Here is an 18697-nt window from a genome sequence, read left to right as displayed (position 1 = left end):
TGTCAAGCCTGAACATACATATTACTCTAAAATTTCCAAAGTGGTGCATGGGGATTTCATCCTGCCACTTCTATTAATGTCAAGACTGCTACATATACAGAAGTTGGTCCAATAAAAGATATTACCTCACCTACTTTTTGTCTCACATATATACATGTTTCAGAGTAGCAGCCATGTTAGTCTGTATTCGCAAAAAGAAAAGGAGGACTTGTGGCACCTTAGAGACTAACAAATTTGTTAGTCTCTAAGGTGCCACAAGTCCTCCTTTTCTTTTTACATATATACATGTGGCTTTCAACACGCCAGGGCATCTGTATTCAGCAATGCTTTGTTAATATGGACATGTTGCTGACATCACATCAGACTGCATGCTGTGTGTCACCACACAACAGACAGGGTTTCAGAAATTTTGCAACACCACCCAAAAAGTGTATTTATTCTCAGTTCCAATAGTTGACCAAAGGGCTGTACATGCCAAAGTCAAACCTATACCCAGCTCACCAACAAATGTCACTACCGTGCTCATCTTTGTAACATTTGAATTTAGCCAAATTAAAACAGGCTGGAAAGATGTCCCCTATATTTTCTTTAACCTTTTTTCCTGTTTTTACAGAATTTCACATAAGGCGATTTGAATCCCAGATGAGCTGCATTAGTTAGTCGTCACAACCGGAAAATCCCAAGGGAGGAGATCAATTACTCTGAATGCCATAACTTTCAAGCCATGATGTTCCTAAGGTGTCATGCTATTAGGAAGGGGTGTGTGTTCCCTCTTAGGGAGGGAATGAAACATGTGACCATAAACCCCTATACAGGAAAAAAAAGAAGGATGAAGGGAACAACAGAAATTGTGGATGTAGAGAGCAGACCCATGGATCCAGTATTTGGTGGTGGTAAAAACTTTGGTCATTTGGGTCATCTAAGCGTCCATTCCTGTGATGCAGTAGGTGCCAGGCAATGTGGAAGAAGGGTGGGTGTACACTGCAGGCTCAGTCTATTAATTCTGGTAGAGAGTTGGGCACGAGAGGTGTGTGTGTTGGGGATGGGGTGGGGGGTTAAAAGAGGACCTGTGGTGTGGGAATTGGAATTGCTGTCTGGTATTAGCTTCGTGGTGTAGAGCGATTATTGGAAGAGTGTGGCTGTGGGTTGCTCTTTAACAATGGCTGTAACTAGAGTCAAACTTGAATTGGCTGGGTTTTGGAGATTCAGATTTACATACTGCCAGCAGCGGTTTATCCTGTTTTTCAATCCTGGGTAACTGTGCATAGATGCATTTTTTTTTACTTAAGTTAATGCTATCATTACCAACATTTACTTAGGCAGACTTTTAGACACGCATTTCCATGCTGTTCTCAGCTCATGATCTCAATTACGTTTCTTTTCCCCTGCATCTCCATGGCTGCTCAGACTTGACCTATGTAACTCATTTTACTGTGGTTCTGTATATGTACACTATGCATTTTTTAATCCTACCAAGTGATAATTCTGAGACAACTGTTCTGCAATTACATTGCTTCATACTATTTACCTCAACTCGCTACCCATTCCCTAGTTGCTTGGTCTTTTTCAATAGCAAAGACTTGAATGTATATTATTAAAAACCTAGCCTGTTTATACTTCTGCAGATTGAAACTTTTAGGACAGATTTTGTCCTGATGTACACATGTCAGTGGTCCCACTGACTATTGATGGTTAGTTGTAAGTATCAATAACATTCTTAGCTTCCCTTGGAGGTGTCAGATGCAACCTTAGATGCTCCTAAAGTAAAGTTGCTGGGAGTATATTGGAGGTTTTTATTGCACCTGAAGAGTATTCTTGCTTAAAATCAGGCCCTGATGTAATGATGTAACCTAATAAATCTGCAGGCTTGCTCAATTTTTCAAACTGCATCAAAAGCACTAAGCAAGCATGGGCCCATATAATGCTTTTAGTTAGTTTCCAAGCATTATTTCCACATAATGTGTGGTTTTCATTTAAAGAGTTAGATACCCATTCATATCTGTCTAATTTCATCTGACCTTTATCTCACTTAATTATCTCCAAATAGTGGTGGAAACTTTCAAAAATAAACATTTCTTGCTGTTTCTAAAGAAAGAATTCAGTCTGCCCTTTGATCTAGATTGCAGTAGTTTCAAAATGATGTATCAATAGGAAACGCATTCACTGTACAGGAGACAATAGATGGTAATCCTAAAGGCTTGGCAAAGAAATGATTTAGGAAAAATGAGCTGTGCATCGAAAGATCAATAGTTAATTAGACAGCTCATTAAAGGCCAAGTTTTCTCAGCATTCTTGAAGTGCATCAAGGAAGTCTGGTCTTTTGCCACCTCCATGTGGCATTGTTGTGAATGAAGACAAGTGTGAAGTGTCCCTACTGACACTGGAAACTAATTTTGCTTGAAAATCTTTAATTCTAGTTGTATGTCTGAGAACTGGAATAAACTGATCTGTAACAGATGCAAATTTTGAACCCTGACATTAAATAGTGCCTTAAGCTCTAGCTAGATATACTTTGAGCAAGAAGTTTAACTTTTCCCCACATTTCTTCCATTCATAAACCTTGCTCTTCAAACACACTTAATTCTTCATCGTGTAACATCTTTTGCATGTTAGAACTGTAAAAGCTGTCTAAAAGCATTTGAAAGAGGTTTCTGGACATGCCAGAAAAAAAGTGCCTTGGGCTACCAAATTGGTAATCTGGCAGACAATTAGAAGTCTGTGCATAAATGCATTAGGCCTAGCTTTTTGGGGGGAGGAAGTCAATACAAATATTGTGAAATATTGCAATGGTTTGCTCACATCTACTTACATGCACAAAATTACCACATATTATTTTCCCCAATGACATTTCCTACACAAAACATATGATATTTATATAAGGTCAATGGAACTGCTCTGCAAGTAAGAATGACAGCAAATGTTGTAATTGTTTAGTGTAATAAGGATCAGTTACACTGGACATTAAACATCAAAAACCTATGTAGAGATACTGCTGGCAATTGGCACAATGACAGAGTGACCTCTGGCTTACTAACAAAGGATAATAATTTGGATGAGATGGTAAAATAAAAAGAAATAATGAGAGCCAAAGAAAGCACGTTCTCCACTCAGTGAAATTATCATCCATTGAGCTGAGATAATCCAATGCTTGCTGTTAAATTTTAACAGCACTGTCAGCTTGATAGTTAAACTAAATCACATAAGCAGGACCCATATAATTGCTATGTGGAAAAGGGCAGGACTGTGGCCTCTGGCTCTAATGTGAACTTTTTTGTTAGAGCCAGGCATGACGGTACTATCACTGACTATGCTGAGCAGTACTTATGAAAGACTTTTTCATGTTCTGGTTGCCTGTATTTGTTGTGAGAAGTATCTATTTTAGTTTTCATATGATTCAGGGTGGAATGAAAGGAAAGAAAGAGAACGGGATTTTGTCCAGATGTTTTCAGTAGTTCTCCTCTGGGAGCTTGCATTCAAGTTTAGCTTAGGTCATGAATGATACAGGTTGGGGGAATTGTACACAGGCCTGGATTAAATAATTTTGGGACCCTGTGCATTATGGAAATTACCCCATCCTTAAACTACACAGAGCATGTGATATAGAAGACAATTGCCACCGTAGGCAAAACTTCACTGTGCCGCTTCCCACCTATAAACTCTTAACAATACGCTCTTAACAATGCTATCCCCTTGAAGAGAACGTCTCAACTGGGGGCAGGGAATGGTCATATTTTTGGGGCTGGAGGGGGCATGCAGCAAAACCTCTGTTTGGTTTGCTGGTTGTGGGAGAAGTGGAGGGCCCAAGCGCCAGTTCACAGCACCACTCACACAGGTTTGCCCCGGCCACCACTCCGTCATGACTGGTCAAATCTGAGTGAGTAGGGTTGCGACCTGGAGCAGGGGCTCATAGAATCAATCAGGTTTTGGGGGGAGGGTGGTTTGGTGGTCAGGGACCTCCTGAGATGGGTGGGGGCTGTAACAATCAGCCATACCTAACTCTGTTTTAGCTTTCAGCACAAGCTCTTCTACTCCTCCGCCCCACAAAGGCAAAAAATAGTGACAAGAAACAAAAGTGATAGTCCTGAACTGGACTGGTACTGCAGTTCCTCTGCCACCCACGGAGCTCAAGGCCATACCTTAGCCTCAGGGGGGACCACAGGGCCTTCCTGCCCTGTTGCAGCCTTCCACTGCTGCTCAGGAAAGCGTTTGTCTCTCTTGTGCCCCCTCCACTCACAGATCTGGGTCTTACTAATATCTTCCAAGTGGGAATCAGAGCCAGTCATTAAAACTGCTGCTTGGCTGTATCAGCTGGTTCCCAACACCAGTCTGATGGATTCTCCTTAGGCCAGGGCTTGCTGCTCCCTGACTCTGCAAGCCCTTAAAGGGGCAGACAGTGCTGTGCAAGTTCACACTTGTTAATCTGACCTGATTTTATTGGGTACTTGCTGAGAAGACTTAACCCAAGAAAACAATGGTATTGGTTCAAGTACAGTTTGGAAGCTACATCACGCATGTGTTTGTGTTGTGACAAATAGTCTGATATTTACTGTTAATGTTAATAAGCATTGTCAATATAGCAAATAAATAGTTTCCAGAGTCTAAGCATTAGACATAAACAAAAGAGATTTAAGCAAAACAGACTAAATTCATCCTTGGTGTAACTCCACTAAAGTCAATGAATTTACAAAAAGTGTGAACGTGGCCCAGAAATTTAGAACCATAGTTAGAGACCTAGCCACAAAGTAAACAAAGACAATAACAGATCTATGGAGAATGTATTTATCTGGCCTAATGAAAAGTCCTACAGAATTTAATGATTTCAGAGTAGTAGCCGTGTTAGTCTGTACCAGCCAAAAAACCCTGAGGAGTACTTGTGGCATCTTAGGGACTAACAAATTTATAATTTAATGGAAAATTATCACCTATTATATTTTTTTAACCATTCTATAGAATTCAAATACTCTACGGGGCCTGGTTCTCTCACAGTCAGCAGTAGGGGCAGAACCAGGCCTACAGAAAGAATATTTTTCTTTATGAAATTATGTAGGCTTTGAAATAATATCTGTATAACCCTATCACATTTCTACAGAACCTAGTGATTTAAAAATTGCACCTCTATTAAATTCTATAACACTTTTCTGTAACATTGAAGCAAATCATTGAATTTGTCATACAAGAGTTAGGATTAATTGAAACTAATGGGTCTGATTTTGTAATCCTTACTCAGGAGAAGCACTTGTTGATATCAGCACATAGCCCCGGATCCAAGTTAACAAGAATTTTCACTTAAAACTTTGGGCCAGAGTTTTAAATGCCCATGGGTATTATGGTGCCTAGATGCTTTTGAAAATCCCACTAAGTGTCTAAATACCTTTCAAAGCCTGGCCATTTGTCTATATTAGAGAGAGTTAAACCCAGATCCCTTGCAAATTATATATTGACCTCTTGTGTTATGCAGCATGGCTCATTTTGAAGCACTTACCAGATTAAATACAGATAGACCACCTATCATTGAGCCATAAAGGTCAATTGCTTTTTCTAAATCAGGACTCAGTAGTTCTGCTTAAAAACAGATTGCATAGGCACTACCTGTAATTTAAATACTAACAACATAATTACTGGTAATAATTCTACACTGAGGGAAAGCCCTTGGTGCATTCAGTACTATGAATATTTACATATTGATTTGTCTTTAAAAAAAAAAAGTGAAAGGAAAACAAGAACAAGGGGAAGGACCTTGAAAGCACTTTCACATTCAAGCAAGATCAGTATGTCTTTCAAATATTTTGCTGTGTGTAATGTGAGTTCTGGTACAAGAGTCCTTCCAGAATCAATGTAAGCGTTAGGCTAGAGAACTACATGGTAATATGCATGCTTAATGTACACACTGATGATGCATAATGAGTTACTTAAAGTTTGTGAAATGTGTTAGTTTGATAAATGAATTGTCAATATTATTCTGTTGACACACAGACGCAAAGATCAAGGTGGGCTTGGCTAATAAACAGACGGAAAATGTATCTCACACATTTGCTCCATGCCTGAAAAACAAGCCATTTAGAAGAAGACATCTGGATGTACAAACACTGAGCACAGCAGCATTCAGAGCCCAGGAAAACATGGAGCCATAGCTTGGCGTCTAGTTGCTAAGCAACCTACTTCATACATTCAAAACACAGTTGTAAAAGTTGGATCCTCATGCCAACTGCTGCTTCTTCTCATTGAAAAACAAAACTGTGTGTGTGTGGGGGATCTTTCTTTGAGGTTAAAAAAAACCTATTTTCTAAGAGCTGTACCTCTTCTGCTTGTTGATCCTTTAACCCTTTTTCATGTTTACATTCTGAGGTCTAACTGAGATTCACTTTGAACCTTCCAACACCATCAGATGAAAGCGGTATGGATCTCAGCACATTCCCTTCAAAAACAGTCCAGGAATGCACATAGTAAGAAAATACCTGTGTTTTTTCTCAGTAAGACAAATATACCTATGATGCAACCTCCATGAGCTTAAAATACAGGGACAGATCCTCAGCTGATGTAAATCAGTGCAGCAATTCATTAAATTGAGTTGAGCTATGCTGATTTACGTCAGCTGAGGATATGTCAAATAATTAATTGTGTCAAAAACCATAAACCAAGCAAACCGCAGCCAATGATTTTTCTTGGAACATATTTCCGTTTGTTTGGTAATAGTGCAAACTATTTTTCCATATGAAGGCTAATGTGTCCTATGAATGTTATTACTATAATCACTAAGATCAAACAGAGACTGCAGAAATTGTGATATTTTCCTCTTTGCTGTGATATTTTCATTTAAAATAAATGTTTAGGATCAGATTCTACCACCTGTAGTCCCTTTGAAACCTAACTCACAGAGTAAGATATTATGCAATGCAGTCCAATTGTTAGTGATCATCTCAAAGTTTAGGGCCACAATCCGCCATCCTTATTTGTGTGAAGCACAATTAGTCCCATTGAAATCGACAGAAGTACTTACAGAGACATGTGAGAGTGACAGAATTTGGCCCAGAATCGCCATTCAATATTGATGTCTATAATCAAAAACGAAAGCAGTTTGATACAATCAAGCTAGCTTCCTCTCCTTCAGATTGTAATTAGCAAGGTGACTGTTTTAAAATGAGATCTGATATAGCTTTTAACAAACAGAATGGATGGGTTTGAACTGCCACAAGAAAGCGCCTGCTGTACAAGTTTGGGATGACAGAGACTGAGCCTAATATTTCAAGTATTTATAGCTACAAAAGTAAGCCAGTCTTTTTTCTTTCCCTTTCCTCTTGAGCACCTCCTTCCAGAAACCATCCAAAGAATCCTTTTTGGCAGCCTCCTGTGATGCAGCAAAGCAAGAGAATTCAAACTAACAGAAAGTCCTGCAGTTTTTTATTATTTTCTTACTGAGGAAAGAAAAAATATAACTGAACGGGATATTCTTACAACAGATCATTGCCTAAACTATACCACATGTCCACAGGAGCAGTGCCCCTTAACTATGTATGGCAATGCAATTAAGGCACTGATGCAGAGTTTTGCATGGATGAGAATTGTGGTATCCGGCCTTTAATTGATTAGGAGACCAATTTTTCACTATATGGATAGCAAGGTACTACATGCTCCTCCACAAACTGAGTTGAACGGAGTTAGTGAGGCTTCGTTTATGTGTCTTATATTTAAGTCCTAGTTTTGTACCACAAGTTCTGTATTCCTCCGGGCCTAGTGCCATTTTTCTGTCATGCTGGGAATACCATGTTAAATTACAGCAGCTAAGCAAGGAAGTCATGTGCTCCTTAAGGTGTCATCTACCAATTCATTCTGTTTTCCTAATCTTAATCGGTCAAATTCATTCTTGGATTAATTTGGTCTAATGGGTGTTGTCAGTTCTTTACTGTGATTGTACATAAATGATGGAAGATGAACTCCTGTTAACAAGGAAATGTCAAACAGACTATGACAGCAATGTAATTTCTCAAGTGGAGATGAATTTGGTCTAGTCCAGGGATCGGCAACCTTTGGCATGCGGCCCATCAGGGAAATCCGCTGGCGGGCCGGGCCAGTTTGTTTACCTGCCGCGTCTGCAGGTTTGGCCGATCGCAGCTCCCACTGGCTGCGTTTCGCCGCTCCAGGCCAATGGGGGCTGCGGGAAGGGGCGTGGGCCAAGGTATGTGCTGGCCGCCGTTTCCCGCAGCCCCCATTGGCCTGGATTTCCCTGACGGGCCGCATGCCAAAGGTTGCCGATCCCCAGTCTCGTCTCTAGTAGCCATGTGTCCAGATTATACAAATTAACACCGGCCCTAAACACTTGCAGTCTCTATCCAAAAGTAGCCCAACTCTGGAATAAACATGGGATGCTGCCGGCCAGGGAGGCAGTGCATCAGCAGATGCGCCAAAGAAACTTGCAAAGCACCTGCACTCATTACACCTCAGTTTAGATAGCACCACTCATAAAGTTTGGAGGGTTTTGTTTTGCTTTGTTTTTTTAATCATCATGATTCTGTGGTGTTGTCAACTAAGCAACTAGTTAGGAAATGAGGTAGGATCCCACACAGCCGGGGTTTGCAATCAACTTTGTTGCTGTCCAGCACAGTGACCTACACACCAACAGAAGCGAGGGTCAGACACCTGCCCTGCAGACTGGAGGACTGTAAAGGTGGCTGTAAAAGAAAGGGAAACAACGGAGGAGGAAGGAAAATCAGGCCAGACAAGAAAGGAGGGTAATTAACCACTGAAACAATTGACCAAGCGCCATGGTGGCTTCTCCATCACTGACAATTTTGAAATCAAGATCGGAAGTTTTTCTAAAAGAGATGCTTATCGTGGGGACATTCTCTAGCCTGTGTGCTACAGGAGGTCAGACAAGATGATCACAACGGTCCCGTCTGGCCTTGGAATCTATGACTCTAGAGACCACTGTCCCATTGTGCGGAGCCCTGGTTGGGCTGGGCAAGGGGTGCCAGGGCCGCAGGCCACCTACCTCTCGGGTGAAGAGGATAGCGGCGTCGTAGTGCTCCTCGTGCCCGTCCTCCAGCGGGTTGTGCTGGTGTTGCCACTTGCAGAAGTTCTTCAGGGTGGTGGCCGCGTTCTTGTTGACCTCCAGCCCCTTCTCCTTGTCGCCCAGCACCACCACCTTCACCACCGCCAGCCGGATGGGGTTCTCGATGCTGGCGTGCCCGTAGAGCCGGGAGGCGATGGTGGCCAGGGTCAGCAGGTAGTGCTGCAGGCCCTTGCCGTACTTCTTGGCCATGGAGCCGTCGGCCACCAGCAGCAGCTCCACCTGGCGGGCTCTGGAGATGGAGCGCCTGCTTCTGCGCCCGGCGCCCGGCGGGGCAAAGGGCCCCGCGGCCAGCTGGGGCTGGGCGGGGCGCTCCCGGCCCCCCCGCAGCCCGCCTTTGCCCTCCAGCGGCGGGGCCTGGCCGGAGCCGCGCGTCTCGCAGCTGGGGCGCGAAGGCACCGTCTGGAAGCTGAACTGGTCCTTGCGGAAGAGGTGCGGGATGAGGGCGGAGCCGGGCCCATAGACCCGCCGCGGGGCCGCCCCCTTGGCCCGGCGCAAGGGCTTCACCGTGTAGCGGGCGTGTTTGACCGCGAAGTAGCCATCCAGCCCCCCGCAGAGGTTGAATACGGCCAGGGACTGGGGGCTGCCGTCCACCGTGCCCCGGTAATAGCAGTGAGCCCAGCCGCGGGGGTGCTGCACAGGGGCCTGCGGACCCACCAGCTCGTCCCTCTCCAGATCCAAGAGGAACCTGCTGCCCCCCGCGTAGAGGAGGTAGCCCACCTTGCCTCCCCCGGAGTAGATCTGGTCAATGTTCTGCACCGGGCCGCTGGTCCGGGGCAGCTGCTGGGGGCCAGGCTGACGGGACGCTGCTGCTGCAGCCCCGGGAGGCGGCCGGGTTTTATCATCAGCAGGTGCTGCTGTTGTTGCTGTTGGAGATCCGGTCTTGGCAGCAGCAAAGTGCAACTCCGCAGCCAGCAGCAGGGAAACAAACTTCAGGACCATATTTGTCTCTCTTTAAAAAAAAAAAAGAAAAAAAGTCACCCGGTGGAGATCAACAGCGGAGCTTAAGGGGGGTGGGGGGGGGGAATCCTCCCAAGCTTGAAGCAAGTGTGAGTGGGAGGAAGGGGGAAAAAATGTCAACAAAGGCAGCTCGCGTGTGAACTTTCGCGTTTCTCTGCAGGGAAGAGTCGGGAGCACATGGAAGGAGAGCGCCACAATCCTAAAACAGCTGCTGCCCAGGAGGCGAAGGAGGGAGGCTCACACCCGGCGAGCGGAGAAGTTTGAGCACTTTCCGCTCTTCTTCCACTTCTCTCGCGGAGTCACTGCACCATCCTCCTCAGCAGAGGCCGGCGGATCCGCTACAGATCGGCCCTTTCAGCAGCAAGTGCCTCGCCTTCCTTTGCCCCCTTTTGTTCGAAGAGAGGAGAAGAAACACACACGCCAAAAAAGGCTCGATCGTCTCCGGTGAGATGGTTAAAATAATAATAAAATAATAATAATAATGCCCTGGATTTTGTAAAACAGCTTCTCCCTTTCTAGTGCGGGTTGTTATCCCCAGTCTGTCGATGTGAACAAGAGGAGAAGGGAGAGAAATGTGAAGATGAGAGGAGGTGGAACAATGAATTTATAGCGGAATGCCATCCTGCAATGGCAATTTCAACAATTCGTCACTGCAGGCTGCCTCTTAAAGGGAGAGCTTCAAAACCACCACTCCCACACTTCCTTCTCATTTAATCAGACACAGAGAGAAACTGGGGGGGGGGGGAAGAGAGAGGGACTGAGGGGGGAGGAGAAAAGGAGAGAGAGAGAGAGAGAGAGAGAGAGGGACTGAGACAGGAAGGCAGGAGAGAGAGGAAGGAGCAGGGGAGGAGAGAGAGACCGGGAGAAAATGTTTAAGAAAAACACAAGATTTCCTTTGAATCATTTAAAGCCACAGTGTCGCCTGGAACTGTTTGATATTTCACAACTGATCGGGGTTGGCTAAGCTTTGCTTACCTCATGTCCCGCAAGGTTCCTTCCCTACCTTATTGTTATTTGTGTATTTTTTTAAGTGGATGAGACAGTTTTATGCCTTTCTTTTAATGGGGATAGGAAGTTGTTGGGACTTTTAGAAGTGATCCTTTCCACAGAGGGCTGTAAAGCACATGATATCACTTGGCTGGGGTTGTGCAACCAGCAAAAAGGATGAGTTGCTCTGTTTAACGGGAAAAAGAATTAGCAAGCCGGTGTTTTACAGTGACTTACTGCTTCCTGTATTTACTGCAGGGACACAGATTGCTGCAGGAGGTTTTCTAAAACATTTGACTTTAGAAGTTGGGGAGATTCATGCCTCTCTTCTCAGGGCAGAACCTGCCACATTTACTGGTCAGAAGAAAATGCAAAAAATTTCCTCCCTTTGTCTGTATGACTGTGATTCTTCTGCACACACGCCTGTCATTATTTCAAGCAAACTGTCATTTAGTCTGGGTGGGCTGTAATTTCCCTCAATTCCCAGGGAGGAGACAGGGTGGGGAAGAGTTAACACTTACTTTAACCTTTGGAATGCTTTCAAATACTTAGATCATCCCCCCACTTCCACACACACAATACACACATTTACTTTTTCATCTGATCACAACATGTAAAGCTATCCATACTCAGGTGAATTGTCTGATGAACAGTACAACAGTTCCTTAGAAGGGAAGGAAGAATCACTGTCCTGGTCTACACTACGAGTTTAGGTCGAATTTAGCAGCATAAGATTGATTTAACCTGCACCCGTCCACACCACAAAGCCATTTTTGTCAACTTAAAGGGCTCTTAAAATCAATATCTGTACTCCTCCCCGACAAGGGGATTAGCGCTGATATCGACATCACCGGTTCGAATTTGGGGTAGTGTGGATGCAATTCGACGGTATTGGCCTCCGGGAGCTATCCCAGAGTGCTCCATTGTGACCGCTCTGGACAGCACTTTCAACTCAGATGCACTAGCCAGGTACAGAGGAAAAGCCCCAGGAACTTTTGAATTTCATTTCCTGTTTGGCCAGCATGGCGAGCTCATCAGCATAGGTGACCACGCAGAGCTCATCAGCACAGGTGACCCTGGAGTCCCAGAATCGCAAACGAGCTCCAGCATGGACTGAACAGGAGGTACTGGATCTGATCGTTGTATGGGGAGACGAATCCGTCCTATCAGAACTCCGTTCCAAAAGATGAAATGCCAAAATATTTGAAAAAAATCTCCAACGGCATGATGGACAGAGGCTATAACAGGGACCCGCAGCAGTACCGCATGAAAATTAAGGAGGTGAGGCAAGCCTACCAAAAAACCAAAGAGGCAAACGGTCGCTCCGGGTCAGAGCCCCAGACATGCCACTTTTATGATGAGCTGCATGCAATTCTAGGGTGTGCCCCTACCACTACCCCACTCCTGTCCGTGGACACCTGCAAGGGGGGAGTCTCATGCAACAGGGATAAGGATCTGGGGGACGAGGAAGAGGAGGAGGAGGATAGCGCACAACAGGCAAGTGGAGAAACCGTTCTCCCCAACAACCAGGAACTGTTTATCACCCTGGAGCCAATACGCTCCCAACCCTCCCAAGGCAGGCTCCTGGACCATGAAGCCGGAGAAGGCACCTCTGGTGAGTGTACCTTTGTAAATATAATACATGGTTTAAAAGCAAGCATGTTTAATGATTAATTTACCCTGAAGACTTGGGATTCATTCATGGCCAGTACAGCTACTGGAGAAGTCTGTTAACTTGTCTGGGGATGGAGCGGAAATCCTCCAGGGACATTATTAAGGGGACATTCAGAGGTGGCCGTTCCTGCTGGGCTGTTTGCCTGAGGCTGAAAAGAAATCATCCCCGCTTTTAGCCACGCCAGGGGGTGGGGATGGGGGGTGGGGGGCCTGTTCACGCTGAGCTGTTCACGTTTCGCTGCAGGGATCTTCCCTGATACTAGTCACGTGGTAGGAGGAGGGGTGAAGCGATCATCCCAGAGAATTGGGTGGTGGGGGCTTACCATGGCTGCCTGCAAGCCGCAAGAATCCCGCAAGGTTCCTTCCCTACCTTATTGTTATTTGTGTATTTTTTTTAAGTGGATGAGACAGTTTTATGCCTTTTTTTTTTAAATGGGGATAGGAAGTTGTTGGGGCTTTTAGAAGTGATCCTTTCCACAGAGGGCTGTAAAGCACATGATATCACTTGGCTGGGGGTGTGCAACCAGCAAATTACAATGGGAATATTGGTTTTGCTGAGGTCTGAGCGAGTCAGTAAACTGCACCAGCACACTTTTAAACTTCCAAATGCACATGCTACCACCATTCTGCACTTGCTCAGCCTATAGTTGAAGAGCTCCTTACTACTGTCCAGGGTGCCTGTGTATGGCTTCATGAGCCATGGCATTAAGGGGTAGGCTGGGTCTCCAAGGATAACTATAGGTATTTCAACTTCCCCAACAGTTATTTTCCGGTCTGGGAAGTAAGTCCCTTCCCGCAGCTGTTCAAACAGAGTTCCTGAAGATGCGAGTGTCATGTACCTTTCCCAACCATCCCACGTTGATGTTGGTGAAACGTCCCTTGTGATCCACCAGTGCTTGCAGCACCATTGGAAACTACCCCTTGTGGTTTATGTATTGGCTGCCAAGGTGGTCCGGTCCCAAGATAGCGATATGCATTCCGTCTATCACTCCACCACAGTTAGGGAATCCCATTGCAGAAAAGCCATCCACTATGTCCTGCACATTTCCCAGAGTCACTACCCTTGATAGCAGCAGCTCAGTGATTGCGTTGGCTTCTTGGATCACAGCAGCCCCCACAGTAGATTTGCCCACTCCAAATTGATTCCCAACTGACAAGTAGCTGTCTGGCATTGCAAGCTTCCAGAAGGCTATCACCACTCGCTTGTGAAGTGTGAGGCCTGCTCTCATCTTAGTATTCTTGCGCTTCAGGGCAGGGGAAAGCAAGTCACAAAGTTCCATGAAAGTGCCCTTACGCATGGAAAAGTTTTGCAGCCACTGGGAATCATCCCAGACCTGCAACACTCTGTGGTCCCACCAGTCTGTTCTTGTTTCCCGGGCTCAGAATTGGCATTCCATGGCATGAACCTGCCCCATTGCCACCAGGATGTCCAAATTGCCAGGGCCCGTACTTTGAGAGACGTCTGTGTCCATGTCTTCGTCACTCTCGTCACTGTGCTGCTGTTGCCTCCTTTTGCAGGTTCTGGTTCTGCACATACTGCAGGATAATGCGCAAGGTGTTTACAATGCTCATAACTGCTGCGGTGATCTGAGCAGGCTCCATGCTTGCCGTGGTATGGCGTCTGCAGGAGAGCAGAATTGCAGCGGAAGCGGTGGCTGACAAAGGATGCCATGAGAATAGATATTTATAGAGCACGACGAGAGGACCTGCAAGGTGGATTCATGAGAGCAGGAGAGCAGAGTTGCAGCGGAAGCGGTGGAGGATGACGGTTAGCACCGCACACATTTCCCAAGGAAGAACACACGTACCCGGGAGCTCATGACAGACAACATGGAGAAATTCACTATTGAGACAATAGCAGCAGAGCAGAGTTGCAGCGGAAGTGGTGGATGACGACGGTTAGCAGTCCTACTGCACCAGCTGCTGAAAGCAGTATGGCATCCGCACGGAAAAAAGGTGAGAAACGATTGTCTGCCGTTGCTTTCACGGAGGAAGGGGCGACTCATGACATGTACCCAAAACCACCGGCGACAATGTTTTTGCCCCATCAGGCATTGGGAGCTTAACCCAGAATTCCAATGGGCAGCGGAGACTGTGGCATAGCTACCACATTGCACCGCACCGTAAGTCGATGCTAGCCATGGTAGTGAGGACGCACTCCACCGACTTAATGCGCTTAGTGTGGACATACGCAATCGACTGTATAAAATTGATTTCTAAAAACTGACTTCTATAATATCGACCTATTTTCGTAGTGTAGACATACCCACTATAAGGCAGGCCTCAGAGAATCATAGAAAACTACAAATGGAAGGGACCTCAAGAGGTCATCTAGTCCGCCTCCCTTTGTTGAAGCAGGATTAAGTACACCTTGACCATCCCTCGAGGATGTCCATCTAACCTGTTCCACTTGAAGAAAAGGAGGGCACTGAGGCATAGGAGGGCATTGCTTCTGCTGTTCCCATTCACCTACCTGAGAGAAGGTCAAATCACACAACTTTCATTTGCAGTAACTCAAAGATAAATCATTGCTTGAAGCAAAGGAGTCTAGTATGATGCATTTGGTGTGTGTCCTTTGAGGTTCTCCAGAAAAGGACAGATTGCATCAGATGATTTACAAGGGTTGCAAGAGCCCATGCCACTTAGCTTTCCATGCAGGTTAGGACATCTATGTGTCATCTCACATAAGAGTTTAACTTTACGTACTTCAAATAGTCCATGGAAGTTAATGGAACTACTCACAGGAATTATATTTAAGCATGTGTAAATTCTTGCAGGATCAGGACCATATTATCAGGCAATTAAAAGAATGTCAGATTAGGGTTTGAATTCAGCATTCCTGGAGACTCCTTAAAGAATAGAATACTTTTTTAGATAACCACCTAGACTGCATGTTAACATTTGTAAACCATTTACAACACAAATATTGCCATATAAGTGCTAAGTAATATAAATTGACATATCCCTAGTCTTAAATTATATCATTCAATGATTATGCCAGGATGAGAGTTCACAAATGAAAGTTTGCATCTGTTCATTTCTCTATGCAATCCTTTGTTTTTCTGAAGATACTAGTACTTGGATTCAATAGTTAATTTCTCTGAGACCTGGTACTGCTTATTCCCTGTTACAGTAATTTGCGAGCATCAGAAATTGTTGGCAATGAAAGGCTACATTATTAGAGCCCTGCATGGATACAAAACTTGTATCTGCATCCGATCCACAAAAATGATCAGCTGATATCCGCATCTGCAGAAGCCAATATCTGTGGATATAAAGTGGATAGCCACCGATTTCCAGAGCTTTAGATATAAAATTTGGATCTGCATCCATCTGCAAAAATGGTGGTGGATATCTGCATCCACGGATGTGGTTATCTGTGAATATCTATGGATTTGCAGAGCTATATACATTATGCTTCAGGAATGACTCATCGTTTGAAGTTTCTTGAGCTACTTCCCAGAGCTGGTCAATATTTTCTGAATTTTGTAATTTTATGAAAAGTCAACATTTTCATGGTTTTCCCACCTTTCAATTTGACCAGCCGCAGAATTGATAGAAATTTTTACAATTTTTGACATTAAAAAGGGGGGGGCAGGGAAGAGAGGAAGATTTTGAGAAAATATTCACAATATCCTTCCTTCCCTGTTTTGAACATCTTGCATTTTTGATTTTAGTAATGAGTAGGCCTAGTTACCCTCAATGAAGTCTTTTCTTATTTACTTTAGTAGGAGCTGGAACGGGCCCTTGGAAAACATTTAGCACCGGTCTGAACCAGCAAAATACCTTTGAAAGATGGGCTAATGACAAGATGGATGATAAAAAAGTAGCTTGAATAACCAATGCAGAACTCTTATTAATAGTGTGAGTTCTCAGTGAAAGGAAATACAGAACTGAAGGACCAATGTAATGTTCTTCTACATTGTAATATAATTCCAACGGCTTTATTATAGCCCAGGAAAAAGAGAAAAATGTTAAAATGATTATTCAGATTGGCTTGTGTTATTGCTTATCCATTCTGTTGCCATAGATTGTCCTATAGCTAGAGAAACTCCCCCAAATTTTAGCATATAGAAGACACCATTTCCCCAGAAAGGATCTAGATTCTTAAGAAAGACTTGGGCTTATAACATACTATTCCATGGAAACAGTATTGGAGAGCTCTACAATTTGCATTTCAGAATTGTAATAATTCAGCACTGTGACAACTGAAAGCTAGTTCAATTATGGCTTCTATTCTCAGAATTTTCAAGTCTGTAAATCACTTAAGATAGTCTTTTTTCCTCTATATTTTGCTTTCTTAGCCCCTTTTACTCTTACAGCGTTCCCTTTAAACTAGAGAGCCTGGGAGCACATCTCAAGTTGTGGATAGCACTAAATCCTTGTCAAACAGTTCTGACCTGGAAATCACAGGACTGACCTTTCCCAACTGAAAGATACAAGGCCACAAATCCTCAATTAGATCTAAAGCACAATTTAAGTAGTTAAATACTTTACAGCAATTTCAGCACTGGTTTAAACAGACCCAGTCCTATTGACTATAGAGCAGCAGGAGGAGCTGCTTACATCAAGGTTGTATCTCACCCTTTGTCTGTTGACCAAGAAAAAGCTTAGAATTCTTCTGGTAAATTTGTACCAGTAGTATGGGATTTCTGATTAAAGGGGTTTTGCTGCATGGGAGATATGTCTCCATGAAGTAACAAACCACAGCAGTAAGGTATTTTCTCCTATCATTGAACAACTTAGGCTGCCTATATTTCTTGAGAAGACATTTAGATGTTTAGTTTCAGAGATTCCAAGATCAGAAGGGACCACTGTGATCATCTAATCTGACCTCCTATATAACACAGGCCATAGAACTTCCCCCCCAAATAATTCCTAGATCATATCCTTTAGAAAAAAAACATTGCATCTTGATTTTAAAATTGTCATTGATGGAGAATCTACCACAACCCTTAGAAAATGTTGATATGATGTTAATCCGTTTAGCTGCTCTTCCCTCAGAAGTCGTTCTATAAAATGTCCGACTTATTTTCTCACTTTTTAGGTTTTCAATCTTATTAACAGAGATGGGCCTGAATAAAAACCATGGACCTGAAGTACCAAAAAATAATTTATCATTAATTTGTATATATTTTATTGTATTTATATCTCCCATGGGTCATTTTTAATCTAAGACTGGTGGCAAATCTGTTTTTTATGTTAATCAAGTGTGGGATATTAGTCCCATTTGTTTCTCGTCTTCACATATTCATATTAAACTCATAGCCCTAACATTTTCCTTTTCCTTTATTGATTTTCAGGAGAACTCCCCCTAAGAAAGCCTACAAAGGAGAATAAAAACTGCCATATAAAAATGCTCTAGTAGTCTTCGTAGTTCAATAGCATATTTACAACCATTACTAATACTGAATGCTTCAGAGAGGGAATAAACTCCATACTGCACCTATATGTGCAATATTATCACAAAACATTTTTTCTGATTCCAGTTGATCAGTTTATGCTGTAAAGAATAAAGACAGAGAGACTTTTTCATTTTATTCTGGACATTGTTACTACTCTTATTGTCTTTTTTATGTTTTGAATTTATTTTTTATTAATTTATGATAATGTAATACTTTTACATAATTCCTTTCATCCAGAAGTGCCTTACAAATGAATTGCAGTCCCTATACACCTGGGTTGGAATAGGACAATTGTTAAACACCACACACAGTAATAGTGCTCAATAGTGCTCAAAAGAGGAAGTAAAAATTAGAGCTGAATCTGACCCCTAGTCTTTATAACCAGGGTCTGGCCTGCAAATACTAAAGCCCCTGAATAATTTTATTTATGTGAGTAGTCCCACTGTGTAATTCATTGTAGGATCAGACCTTGACAATGGACTGTAACTAATATTAGAAAGATATTGCATTGAAAAACTAAGTATCAACTACTGGTTCAGTAGTAATAAGGTGTACAATGAGTCCAATGGAACTACTCACATGCTATTAACTCAACTCACTATGTTAC

General features: G+C 43.5%; 1 protein-coding gene and 1 long non-coding RNA gene across 2 annotated transcripts in view; one reads left to right on the top strand and one right to left on the bottom strand.

The window, feature by feature from the left end:
• The window catches only part of ADAMTS5 (ADAM metallopeptidase with thrombospondin type 1 motif 5), a 48173-nt gene extending 37988 nt beyond the window's left edge, over nt 1-10185 (bottom strand). The window contains exon 1 of the mRNA XM_084622195.1: nt 8987-10185. Within this exon, the coding sequence (XP_084478321.1) occupies nt 8987-10006 (1020 nt within the window). The 5' untranslated portion in view covers nt 10007-10185. The remainder of the gene's footprint in view (nt 1-8986) is intronic.
• On the top strand, nt 9639-18207 carry LOC311517398. The gene is made up of 5 exons (XR_014710683.1): nt 9639-9775; nt 10185-10468; nt 11270-12626; nt 14204-14641; nt 17989-18207. It is a non-coding gene; the product is annotated as an uncharacterized lncRNA (long non-coding RNA).
• The last annotated feature ends 490 nt before the right edge of the window (nt 18208-18697 follow it).

The sequence above is a fragment of the Lepidochelys olivacea genome, assembly GCF_965140295.1.
Source record: "Lepidochelys olivacea isolate rLepOli2 genome assembly, chromosome: 1".
NCBI classification, from domain to species: domain Eukaryota; kingdom Metazoa; phylum Chordata; order Testudines; family Cheloniidae; genus Lepidochelys; species Lepidochelys olivacea.
The sequence above is the reverse complement of the archived record's forward strand: the minus strand, read 5'-3'. Positions and strand labels throughout refer to the sequence as shown.